This window comes from Hyalella azteca, unplaced genomic scaffold, assembly GCF_000764305.2.
Source record: "Hyalella azteca isolate HAZT.00-mixed unplaced genomic scaffold, Hazt_2.0.2 contig8712, whole genome shotgun sequence".
Lineage (NCBI taxonomy): Eukaryota > Metazoa > Arthropoda > Malacostraca > Amphipoda > Hyalellidae > Hyalella > Hyalella azteca.
The window spans coordinates 111,254-124,888 of record NW_025938798.1 but is presented as its reverse complement, the minus strand read 5'-3'; the positions used below and the strand labels follow the sequence as shown (position 1 = coordinate 124,888).

At 35.2% G+C, this 13,635-nt stretch overlaps 1 protein-coding gene across 1 annotated transcript in view; it reads left to right on the top strand.

Annotated features, from left to right (window-relative positions):
* The first annotated feature begins 8,781 nt into the window (after positions 1-8,781).
* LOC108678261 (neuropathy target esterase sws) overlaps positions 8,782-13,635 on the top strand; it is a 42,992-nt gene continuing 38,138 nt past the window's right edge. Inside the window, 3 exon segments of the mRNA XM_047881720.1 lie at positions 8,782-9,042; positions 12,777-12,897; positions 13,354-13,448. Of these exon segments, the coding sequence (XP_047737676.1) occupies positions 8,947-9,042; positions 12,777-12,897; positions 13,354-13,448 (312 nt within the window). The 5' untranslated portion in view covers positions 8,782-8,946.

The following is a 13,635-nucleotide window of genomic DNA, read 5'->3' as shown; positions in this document are numbered from 1 at the left end:
AGCATAAATTTAAAATTCATCTATTTAGCTATCCGGCTTCCAGAAGTTAAAAAATGTTCAAAAGTTAAAAAAAATGCATAGAATACGTTAAACAAAATCCGAATGTTTTCTTTTATATGAAAACATTCGCATAATTTAGCATAATTTATATGAGCATAAATTTAGAATTCATCTATTTAGATATCCGGCTTCCAGAAGTTAAAAAATTTTCAAAAGTTAAAAAAACTCAGTTAAATCACCGTTCCGACTCAGCGGCAAGTGCCTTCGGCATCAAATCTCCTGTATGTTTGACGTCTTGTCTGCTTCAGCTTTGTAGCCCAAGAAAGGAAAAACCGATAAAAAATAGTTTACTGAGAATGTAACCGAGAATTTTTTCAAACAACGGAACATCTTGGAAACTCCAGAGTCGTTAGAATCCGGACTCCCGTAGGCTTTCCCGGAATTTCTGAGCGTGTCGGTGTCTCTTTTTAATGACATCTTTATTAGATGTCGTCAATGAACTCAGCTTCAAAATTTCAATTATTTTAAAATGACGTCACTTTACCCTGATTTAAAGCGTCTATCCATTTTTTATCCGTTATCAGTAAACTAAGCATGGATGGAACGAATATAATTTTTTAGCCACTGCCAGAGCATTAAGGTTCAGAAACTCTGTTAATTTCAGCCCTTATCGCTTCATAAAGTCAATAATTTTTTAGGTGTAACTACTGAACTAAACATCACAACGTCTGTAATTTTAAGCCGATTTCACTGAATTACACTTCATAACTATGCTTCTTAGCTGCCGTCAATTAGTGAACTGATTTTCATATCGTTTTTATTGTTAGACCGCGGTCACTGAATTGCGGTTCAAAGCGATATTAATTGAGAAAATAAACGTATAATATGCCAATCCATCATTTCCGAAATATATTGCTTGTCCAAATCATTGCAACTTTAGGCCCATATTTGTAACAAATGGAAGCACGTGCCATAATTTTTTGCCAGTTATTCATTCATGCAGCATTTAATTCGGGCAAACTTTACAAGCTGGGAGAATAAAAAAATTTGGCGCCTCCACTCCTTGATGGCTAGGTGGGAAAAATTACGGGACCGTGAATACCTTATAAATGCCAGTGCCACAATTGGCCTGAATTAATGCAATCTTATTCAGCTCTGATCCAAAATACGAACTCTCTAGCTATGCTTCCGAATACAAACTTTTCATCTCTGGTTCAAAATGCGACATTTTTCATCTCCTCGGCATGTATCACCGAAGATAAATTTTTTCTAATCAACCATAGAAGCGGTAACATAATTTCGTTTTAGCAGTATACAGAAAAACTAATTAAGTCCCAATCTTCAAAGAGATTTTTATACTACCCATAAAACTATCAATTTATATATCAATTTTCCGTGTATACTTTTATTGTTACCTAAGCTTATTTTGTTTCCCAGCATTCGCAGGACTGCAAAACCAGCTATGCCTGTCAGGCAGGATTTTTTAAAGCCAAATAAACGAGCTTTGCAATCGATACTTTAAACCGAGACAAACCGAGAAATCAAGTCACGAAAAGTTCAAGAATCGGCAACAGGCCATGGGCCTATTTCTTCAGCGCCGACACTTCTATTCTAAACCTTAGAAGCCTCTGCATGGATATATATGACCTTGCCATGTTCAGTTTTTAGGACATTATTTGATAGTAAAATGGAAGCTGCCTTGTCTTAGATGGAGCAGGATCCTGCAACTGTAGGTTAAGTCGAAGTTAAATCATTTGAATTCGATCACTCTTTAATATTTTGCTTCACACGGAATTAAATGTAGTAACTTTGAAACATAAAAACCTATCGATTTAGTATTTCAAGAGAATAAGATCGACTCCCAAGGTGTGGTGCTTTTAATGAATGCCTACCTTTATATACAAAAAATTTTAAGTCGTACGGCAAAAATGTGTAAAAATTTGGTGCGAAATGCAGCGTCAGAAGGCAGAGCGAGACTGCTACCTGCGGAGGTCATTTTTTACGCATCCATACGTAATCTTAAAGAAAGTTTTTTTATACGAGAGCCTCGTTCAAACTATAATTTAGACGAGATAAGAACACACATCATGTATTAGGAGACGGAGATCAGTTTTAGGCACCTTTTTGAAGCCTGTAACGTAAAAATTCATTCTCCATTCATCAATTCCCGGCATATTTATTCATGTTAGTCAATTAACTAAACATGATGTAATCGCGGCCGTGTTCCTAAACAAAAATCAAGATTAATGTAAATAATTTCAATAATAATATAATAATTTTAAATTTTCACTATAGATTCCTGTAGGCTGAATCCTATCAATTGCTACGTAACACGGAAGCCTATAGAGTTTTCTATAGAACGCGAATGTTTTAAATTTTCGTTGTCTATCCATAGTAAAAATTACGTAAGTATTTCTCAACAATTTTTTAAAATAAAATATTTAACATAAGTAATCATAAGCCAACTCATGTGCATGATGACGAAACTTTACGCTGGAACTCCTTCCTACTCAGAGAAATGAGGAAGACTTTGTCCAAAATGTGATGCACCTTCACTTGTGTGTGGGTCATCAGGGCCTATACTTTCAAAAAAAGTTAAGAGATCGTAAGTTCATCAGCCAATCATTGACGGCCTTTCAAGCAAAATCCACCAATCATAGACAAGAAAATAGAGCGTAAGTACTTACGTTCACTTAGCGAGTTTTGAAAGTATAAAGGCCCCTGATCACTTGGGCGTATCTGTGCCATTTCCACTTTTCGTCCGTACAGTGTGTGAGGAAGTGTGTCACTATATGAACAATTTGACCCCATATTTTTTTGAGTGCTTGACAACCATTCTATTGTGTAGGCGAGCGGGTAAAAAATTTCCCTTCACTTGCCAGTTGAATTAAATTGCGATAGAGAAATTTCTTTTACAATATATATGTGAGATAATCACTGCTTCATCATAATTTATTCTATTTCATAATAGATATATTTTTAGCTACGAACAAGAGTTCTTCAGTAACACAATGAAGAACGACAACAGCACCACCTATAACTTTATTTTTTGTATTATTATTATGACGGCATTCAGACAAGACTTAGCATGGTTTAAACTTGGTAGAGTTGTCATACAACTTGGTAGAGTTGTCATACAACTTGGTAGAGTTATCATACAACTTGGTAGAGTTGTCATACAACTTGGTAGAGTGCAACTTGGTAGTTATCCTACAACTTGGTAGAGTTGTCATACAACTTGGTAGAGTTATCATACAACTTGTAGTGTTGTCATACAACTTGGTAGAGTGGTCATACAACTTGGTAGAGTTATCATACAACTTGGTAGAGTTGTCATACAACTTGGTAGAGTTATCACACAACTTGGTAGAGTTGTCGTACCACTTGGTAGTACATTATATTTAAATATTTCGAGCTAAGTTTAGAACGGTTAATAGATAGATTTACTCGCATATTCTGTGACTTAGACCATTCATGCTCTATTTTGGACGATCATTATGTGTCTACTCGTCCAAATGTAGAATTGTGTCTAAATCAAAAATGTATTATTTATTAAAGTACGGCTACGTTGCTTTGTTCAGAAAATATTTTTATTAATTCAATAATGAGTTCGTCCCATTGTAAATGAAACTGAATGAAAAAACATACTCCCACAAGGAGCCGTTGCCATTAATTATTAAGTATCTTTTTCATTTAATTTCATTGAAATTTAATACGTGCTATCACACTACGACGTATATAGTCTGATTTTATTAGTATTTACGACTACGAACTTGCTTCCGCAAAGCGTTTTTTTCCAGGACCTGGGCTTGTAGAGCCCGTTAAAGTAGCAGACTAAGAAGAGGTAAGAAATTCTACCTGTGCGCAGTCGCAAAAACGCTGTGAAGATTCCGGACGCTGCATTCTCAATTGCCTAGAAATCCTGGCGCTGCCGGTTTAATTAAAGGTAATCGGTCTTTCTATTGTACTTCTGATATTGCAACCGATTAACATAATTGAGGTAACACTTACACAATTTTCAGAAAATGACGACTAAACACAATATTCAGAAAATGACGACTAAATTTTATTCATAATTATGCAAGATTGATAAGCAGGACGACAGTGCCTAAAATTTACGATTTTAAACACTCGTTAATGATGGTTGACTAAAGACTCGCCGAAACTTGGACAAAAACATGGACTGAAATAGCACAAACATATAAAACTTAACCTTCACTCACAATTCACAGGTAACGGTAAATAATTTTGCATCTGTTTGCCCTCACACGGTCTCGCCCCTGATACTTGTACATATTTTCATGCACAGCACGGTTATTTCTTTCCATTCTCTAAGAATACATTCTAAATTTCAACACGCAATTCTAGAATCGCCATCAACCCTCGGGACCGAGGATTTCTACAGCTGTGAACCCAACACTGAGTCCATGACACCACACAGCCTCCCCGCACCACGCCTGCTCGCAGACTGAGGAGGTTGACCGCTAAATATGCAGATGCATTGCAATTTGCAGCGACGTTGTTTGCTGTGCATTCTGATGACCTTTAGGGTGCGCTGCCCTGTCTCTCTTGCTTCTGGGTCACTTGGTAACATTGGCACCTGAATTATTATCATCTATATTATAGAATAGAATAGAATAGAAGTGTCGGCACTGAAGAAATAGGCCCATGGCCTGTTGCCGATTCTTGTTCATAGAATATAATAGAAGTGTCGGCACTGAAGAAATAGGCCCATGGCCTGTTGCCGATTCTTGAACTTTTCGTGACTTGATTCACAAGGGATCCGGCCTTTGGAACCCGATCTTTCCATAGCTGACGTCCACGTCATCTATATTATCATCTATATCATCTATATCTATTGTTATCATCTATACTATCATCTATATTATCATCTATATTATCATCCTTGCTGGAATGCGGCCCCGTCACACCGCTTGCCTCTTTAGAGGGTAGTGGCACCATCACATTGTTAAGTAACATATATTCATGTATGTCACTTGAAACAATTTTGATATAATATATTCATGTATTCATTTAACTGTTTCTTTAAATATTTGGATATATATAGTTAAACTATGTAAAATTCTTTCACCGACACCAACAATATGTTAAGCTGGCCCAATATTGAGCAGTGAAAAAGGATCTTCCGCTCGTTCCCGTTTAGATAAAAAATTAGTGTCCATTAAGTACATTTTTATAGAGTGATGGTGACAGTATATCATAAACTGGCATTTAAAGTTAAAAAAGGCACGTTTATATATTTGTATGTTGAAGGAATCATACATGAAAATTGTTTAGTTATCAATCATTATCTGGAGGTGCTAACGGATAGACCATCAAATTTGTGAGTTACAAATAACCGTTCATAGGAATATCGGCATTGAAATGTTTCATCACTACATATTTTACTGCAACCGGAAATTTAATAATTAGCCATTCAATTCAGAATGCATTTATTTTTTATATGCATACTTCAAAAATCTCTCATCGGTGATAGCTTTCGCCTTTTTCTGTCGTAAATGTGCTCGCCATTACACCCATATTAACGTACACAGATTCTGCATCTAAATTCACGAATCATTTTTATTATATGTCCACCAATGATATTTACTAGGTATATATGCCTCATAATCAATTTATCTGCAATAATCACTAAAATCTTTTTAAATCTGATACTGATTTGGCATTATAAATCATTTCGGGCAGTTTAAGATTAGACAGAAGAAATCTCTCTATCAAATTATACCATCGACAATCCAGCTTAATTGAATATTAATCCACCAATACCGACCAATTCAGGAATTCAGGCACGTTGCCACAAGGGACAATGTAATTCATGTCCGGCACCCAACAAGTGGGAGGCCCCTTACAGGAACTTTGCTCAGGAACCAATATAGGAGAGTTTGTAGCTTTAATAGGAACACTATTCTTGTCCTAGTAGAAAACAGGATTCTTGTCCCGACGTGTTCGTGAATTTGATTTCCTTGTTATGAATTCGGAAAAGATCTCTGGATGAAATAATTATTGAATTTTCATGATTATAAATATGATATACACTTATCAATAAACTTAATCAGGACGAATTTTAAAAAGTTAATATTTTAGGCACTGCCACAAATCTCAATCTCGATGCGAGGGTCTTTGAGGCGTTCATTTGTGGGGGTAAGAGCCGGTCATTACTCAGACAGCAATAGTAGTAGTAGTAGTAGTAGTAGTAGTAGTAGCGGTTTCAGCGTTTATTAGGCAGTGTAGGCCTGTCTCCGATTCATAACATTGCAGAACATTCACAGCATTTTGCGGTCTCGAACTCGCAACTCACTGCTACAATTCTGCTGTGCTTAACCGCCCGGCCTTCTCGCCGATTCTGACCAGAAACTGGCGCACAGAGCTGGGATCGAACCCGCGCCTCTGCGCCAATCCGGGTACTCTGAACTTTAACCCCTGGGCTACCCTGCCCCATAAGCGATACAACAGGATTGAAAATGAAAAACTGGAACCGAGACTTTAAGTGTAAATCGACAACAAGGTGGGCTTTGAAAATAAATATTATGCTATGGGAAAAAAGTGTAAATAATACCCTTGACAACGTGCGTATCTGTTGAAGAGTAAATCTAATAAATGATCGTCGTTGAAAATGAATAAAGAAATAATAATTCAATCTAATAATTATTCAGATAATAAAAGGAACCTAGAAGGGTAAATCTAATAAATTATCTTTGTTAAAATGAATAAAGAAATAATAATACAATATAACAATTATTCAGATAATAAAAGGAACTATTAGAGCTTAAACTAACGTGCAGTGGGGATCAGCCGAACGATAATGAGTAACGATAAAATTCTGTGCGCGACGTTAACTTCCTATAACTGTGTTGCCAAGGTAAAGTCAAGTTATAATATATTACAAAATAAAACTCGCAAAATGTCTAACACTATACATTCGCTGTATGAAAGAATGAAAACGCAAGAATTTAGGTGAAAATATTTCAGCAAGAAATTATTGTCGACTATACTTCTAAAAGTAAATTTGAATTGCATTCCTTAAAACAGATTGTTTTTTTCATACACTTAGGTCCCTACAAGCAACGATATAACAGTTATACAGATTAGATGAATATGCATGAAATTTCATATCCGGTGTGTGATTTAAAAAAAAAACACACACTGGATTTAAAAAAATTGACGTCATCAAAAATACGATTGTCTGTAGCCTTTGTGCCCTATATGTATATAGGTTATTTGAAGTATTATTAATAGTAGGTGACATGGGTTCATCGTGTGGGTTATTAGAAGCATAATAGTAGTAGTAGAGTAGTAGAAGTAGTAGAAATAGTAGTAGATAGTCAAGTAGTAGTAGTAGTAGTTGTGGAAGTAGAAGTACCTTGTACCCTATATGTTTTTCGTGCTACTGTAGATAATGGTTGTATATATCTACTTATGTAGAGGGGAACTGACTAATTCAAGTGCAGTTAATTCCGGTTGGTGCTGGCAAGTTGTTATGTCCACAACTACGGACCCTAAGTACAAGGTCCTTATCTGAAATCTTATCTAAAATTATGAGACATTCTCATATCAGACGAACTTTGATTTTAGAACCCATATATTTCGCTCGAACTTGTGTTTCGCACGATATTTTATTATCAAACTATACATGTTATCGATGCACACCAATACTCTCAACTATTTTGCATGGCAATACATTATTGTAATATTTACATTATATTTTCCCATGTATATTGGATGACGTATTACCGGAATTATATTATGCTTCAGATGTTGTCACGTAAGCTAACGTCCCACCTAGCTAACGTCCAGTGACGTTATGATAAACAGCCTATAAAAGCTCAGACCTCAGGTATCGCCAGCAGTAACATGGTTGAACTACTGCAGGTGATTTCTAAAGTCGGAGCTTCTATAGGTTCTATAGGTTCTATAGGTTCTATTTCTCTAACCTTGCCTTCTCTGGACGTAAGCTCGTGGTGGGGCGTTAACTTAAGTGACAACATCGAGCGCAAAGTACTAAATATCGGCTAAACGCTGTCCAATATTTAAAAGCAAATTCCGTAATTGAACTAATCAGTTCAACCGTGAGTAATAGTATTGGTACCAGTCGAGTTAGACAGAGTGAAACAAAAACTTCCTCTCGCTGTCCGCTGCTACGGTATTCACTCGCTCATGTTGTTATATTCCTGGCACATAAATCATGTAACCACTGTATCGATTTATTTCAATGTTACAAATTAAGTTGACTCTACTATTATTCCCCAGCTAGAGTCGCTTTAGATGTAACAAAAAGAATTATATCCTAGATGTAAAATTTTATTAAGATAATCACCAATCATCCTCTTGTGAGTGTTAAGAAAACAGGTAGCCTACTGATAAGTTGAACCTTCGGCGTCTAGTAGTCTCACTGGCCATCATGTTTACCCGAGTAACTATGTCGTCTTAGGACATTATGATATCACGCTTATTTGTTCAAGTCTGCTATCAAAATCTTAATCACCAAATCTTTACTATATATGTGTTCCATGTTCTAAAATATTTCATGCCATGGAACGATGTCGCGTAGGGACCAGATGGAATAAAATAAGAATTTTCGAAAATTAAGTCACTCAATACAATCCCAATTATCGGGATATTATTTAATAAGCGTTGAGATTTAGTAGAGTGGAACGGATCCTTATCAAGTTGGAATTAACGGTACGACGCAATTCAAGTGCAGTTATCAGCTGTTTAGTATTTAGCAAAGCACCCCGCGGCCGCAGTTAGATCAGACGAATGGTGTAGGGTGGATGTGCATGTGCTCACGGCCGTCGTCTACTAAATTAAAAGTATCTTCAAATATTGTCTTTTCCGTTATGCTATCGCTATCCTGGTCATTAGATTAATACGTAATATTTTTATCTAGTAATTTATGAGAAGCTTTTAGTATAGTAATCAAAAGAAATGGAATATTTTCACCACTTATGGCTCTTAATATCGAATTTTGCCCTTGTGGCCAGCTCCAGAGAACATCTCGAGTTTTATCTGGCCGAATATCCGGTAAGTTTCTGTAAATTAATAAGGTAATACATATAATGCTCTCTAAATTCCCTAAAAATTTTCTTATAAAATATCTTCTTTCTGTTAGTGTTGAGTCTTGAGTGTTCAGTATTGTCTCATCCTCTCATTATTTTTTTATTTTGAGTCCTATAAAGTATAACTAGGCCTACCTATTAAACTATGAGTCAACCAACAAAGTAGGTAGTACCATGGTCCATGGATACCACTCATACCATACCAGCATTATCATACATTGAAAATTTTACTCAAAAACTAAAGTACTAAACTACCATTCACAATTTCAATGAGCTCTTGATTCCAAAATTACAATAAAATAATTGCTCAGACTCAGAGAGTACAAGTTGAAAATTCTCTGATTTATTACTCAAATCTTGTGGCTCTAATATGATCTACTTTTCCTATATTTGGAAATTTGTGGCACTGGCCCCATTGTGCACTTTTGTTAATAATGAGATAAGAGATAATTCATCTGGCAGGAATGTCGAGGCTCCAAAAATAGAATGAAAGCTCTAGGGACAGACTAGCCTAGTCACTGCTGGGAAGTTACTTAGATATATTTTAACTTTCAAGCCAGATGACAGATGAGTAGACTTCTTTCATAGTCATGCATTGAAATAAAAGTTTTACCTATCTATGATAGAAATAGAAGAGTACATTTTTGCCATTCTAGATACTAAAGAAGAATTTTGCAAAAATTGCTGTTAAAAATGATCATGTTATGTGGGATTTTCATCAATAGCTGTAAGAAATGTGCCTTTTTCTCATTGAAAAAATATGAAAATCCATCAAAATGGCTGTAATTGCATTTTTTGGTGTCATCACATGTGTTTTCTGCGTGATTTTGCAATTTGGCTTTCTGGACAAAGTTAGCCATTTCTAGAGATCTGGACTGGAATTTTCATACACATGAATGAAATCTAGCAGTTGCAAAGTGACAACTTTTTTACATATTTGGAGTCTTACGGCACAATTGCGTACATGTGTTGACAACTGTAAAAGAAGTTTATATATGTATGCATACTGTCAAATGGGATAATAAGAGACGATTTTGAGCATTTCTTGTCAATAACTTCTTACCATGTAACATTTCATAAACAAGTTTGGGCTCATTTTAAAGCTCTTGGCAAGGGCTATTGTATGCCATCTCCAAAAAATTCCATATGCTATTTGTAAGGTGCCAGATGCAAAATGAAAGCATCTCAAATTACCCCTGCTAATGGGGCAACCCCGGACACTTGAAATAAAACATAATTTTAAAACATAATTTTAAAACATAATTTTAAAACATTTGAAGCTTGCAGAGTGTTCTCATCCATTACTAACAGTACTTTGAAGTCCTTCTTTTCCTTTGTAGATGATGTAGATGTAAAATATATGACATTTTCTGTGATTTTTACTTGAAATTCCTTTATTGATATGATATGATATATTACCAATGTGAAATTACTGTACTATCCTTGTACATGCCATTGAGCATCAACAACAACCTTGTCCCCTGCAAGCTTCTTATGTCAGCAGCCATCATGGCTGCTGATATGAAGCTTGCAGGGGAAGAAGAAATGCTACAGAAATGACAAATTACAGAAGAAATGCTACAGAAATGACACATTACAGAAGAAATGCTACATGGCTAAGCCATGTAGCATTTTTTCTGTATCTGTAAGCTTACAGGATGGCTTGTAATTCAACACCATTTTAATTGGGTCAAGTAAATTCACCATAACAAAAAAAGATCATAAAAACACGCCTAACTACCTGAAATAAAAAGGAATATTTTAGTTGCAACCATCATATTTTTTGCAGAAATAAATCATATTTTTTGCATAAGGTTAATTACTTTTCATTCTATGTTGCCTGGTGCACAATTCTATCTATGACATTCTATGCACAATTTGTGATGACTGATGATGCATTAATTTCTCATTAAGTGAAACTTTTTTTGCTGAGCAAGAGCAAGGTAAATGTAATCAAAATTTTTTGTTGTTAATTGATTTTTTTGTTAACTGGAGCCATTGCTAATTGAGGTTATACTGTAACTGGGTTTCTTGGGGTTTTCCCTTATTACCCATCTTGTGAAAATGGCCATCATTTTTTATGGAATGAAATACCTACACAAATTCCATCAATCACATTTTTAATCACACCTGAGTGCAACTTTTATACTATAAGTAAAATTTTTTAATACAGAAAAATCTTTGCTACAGACCTTAGCCAAGGTACTTTTCCAAACTCTCATTTTTCACACCTTTTTTCAGGGATATGTAAGAGGTAGTAAATGTATGATTTCTTTATTTGCTTTTTGCTACATAGAGAGTAAAAATGTTGAACTTTACGCCACAACTGTCTCAATTTATCCTGCCTGTCCCTTATTACCCCATTTGATGGTACTTCTATAATGTGAATATTACATCAAAATTTACTAGGTATGTACCTATAGGTACTGTATCAATTTTTCAAAAGGCCTTACTTATGACAAGAAAATAAATTTCATCAATTTGGAGGTCACTTTTTTAGTTTGTGTCAAGTTGTGTGCAAGGCAAGTTGATTAGCAAAGAATATTTTCATTTTAACTTTACAGTAATTGCCATTTAATATGAAAAAGGCTATTATTTCTTTAATTTTGAAAATTTTTTATATGGGTGTAGCAATAACGAATTTATGGAAGTTCCAAATTGGATATCCTGTTCAAATAGAATAACTTTACTGATCATTAACAAAAATTAAGTGGCATACACTATTTACTAGGTCTATGAAGGATGACATATATGTACGTACTGTAGGTACTTGATTTGAAAAACCACAACTGCAGTAGGTAGGTACATTTGCATTCGAATATAGTACATGTGCAGCAGTTCACACACATTTAGAACTAATTTTGCCCCATGGAACAGTAAAAAAAATTATTTAGAGCAAGTCTTTTGGAGCATCTTTCTACTTAAGGTCTCTCCTCTGTTTTCATGGGAATAACTTTTGTTCATTCACCAAACTGCTGTGCTCCTAATATAATTAACTGGCATATCAATCATGCACAAAATTTAGTTTAAAATTTTCAGCCATGTGCAATGTGTTCCTGTAATTTTTGCAATAATTAAATTTTTCTATGTAGGCAAATTACACCCTAAGTAAATTAATGCAAAAATGCAAGATTGTGCCACAAGTTTCAACCAAAATATATGATGTCAGAGCAGTAAAATTTTATTCAAAGCTCCATTTTCCCAATTATGATCATTAAAATTTTATAAATTTGAGTTTAGCTGTAGATAGTTTAATGGACAATGCACCAGTAAACCATTGTACTCTTCATTTACATTAATGCTAAATGGTTGTGAATTTTGTCATCTTAACTACAATATAGGTACTAAATGCAGTTTGTGCTTGTAATAAAATCTTAACTCTAGTATAAAGTCTAATTCTGTGTACAAGATGGTACAATTATGTCAGGTGATATAATTTATAGGTATACATTCAGAGACAAATACCCTATGACATCCAATTTATTTTCAAGTTTTGCAGATCTTTTCAAAATTTCCACTTGAGCAAATCAGTCTTCAAAACTTGAGTTTCTTCCAAACCACCTAAGCAAATTGCTAAAAAATTCTTGGCAATATTTTGGTGAATGGTGATGAGAATAGTTAGCTTGCTTTGAAATTTGAGTCTGTTAAATGGAATGTCAATGGTTTCATTTGTCTGATATATTTTTCTCCATTTGTAAGGTTGCCTTCCCCCTGGCTGTGATTGCTCTGGTGGCGCTCGTGGTGCTCTACGTCTGCAGGCTGCGAGTTTCTTCTCCAGAAGAAATTACTGCAGAAATTAAAAGAGAAATAAGAAGTAAAGGTATGTAGCAGCCATCACAGTGATCACAAAATATTGAAGATTTATACTCTAAATCCTACATAGCCTAATTGTTACTAAACAATATCATATAGTAAATAATACCGTACTTCTTTCCTATGTATAGTACATACCTATATGTCTGTTGATGTGTGGATCTGAGCTTATTTATTCTTGTTATTTAATGCTCATTTATCCTGCAATTCTTAGATATACCTTAAAGCAAGAAATTTTTCACATCAATGCTTCTTGGTTAACATAGGTAGTAATATGCTATAGTAAATTTCCACCTATGCTATTAACTACCCTCATCTGCCTTCTAATCAAATTATCAGTGATAATTTACACTTAACAAATTTTCCTCTTACTTCAAATATTATTGATTACCTACTCCCATTAAATTGTCCTGCTATTGCAATTATCATTATCCACTTCAGCATCTTATTATTTTGTTTGCAGTTGATGACGTCAAAGACTTCGTTGGCGTGGGCACACGTCCACGCTTCAGGAAGCGGGACAAGATATACTTCTACGGTCGCAAGATGTTACGCAAGGTGTGGTGTGGTGTGGTGTGGTGTGGTGTGGTGTGGTGACAAGATATACTTCTACGGCCGCAAGATGTTACGCAAGGTGTGGTGTGGTGTGGTGTGGTGTCGTGTGTGTGTGGTGTGGTGTGGTGACAAGATATACTTCTACGGCCGCAAGATGTTACGCAAGGTGTGGTGTGGTGTGGTGTGGTGT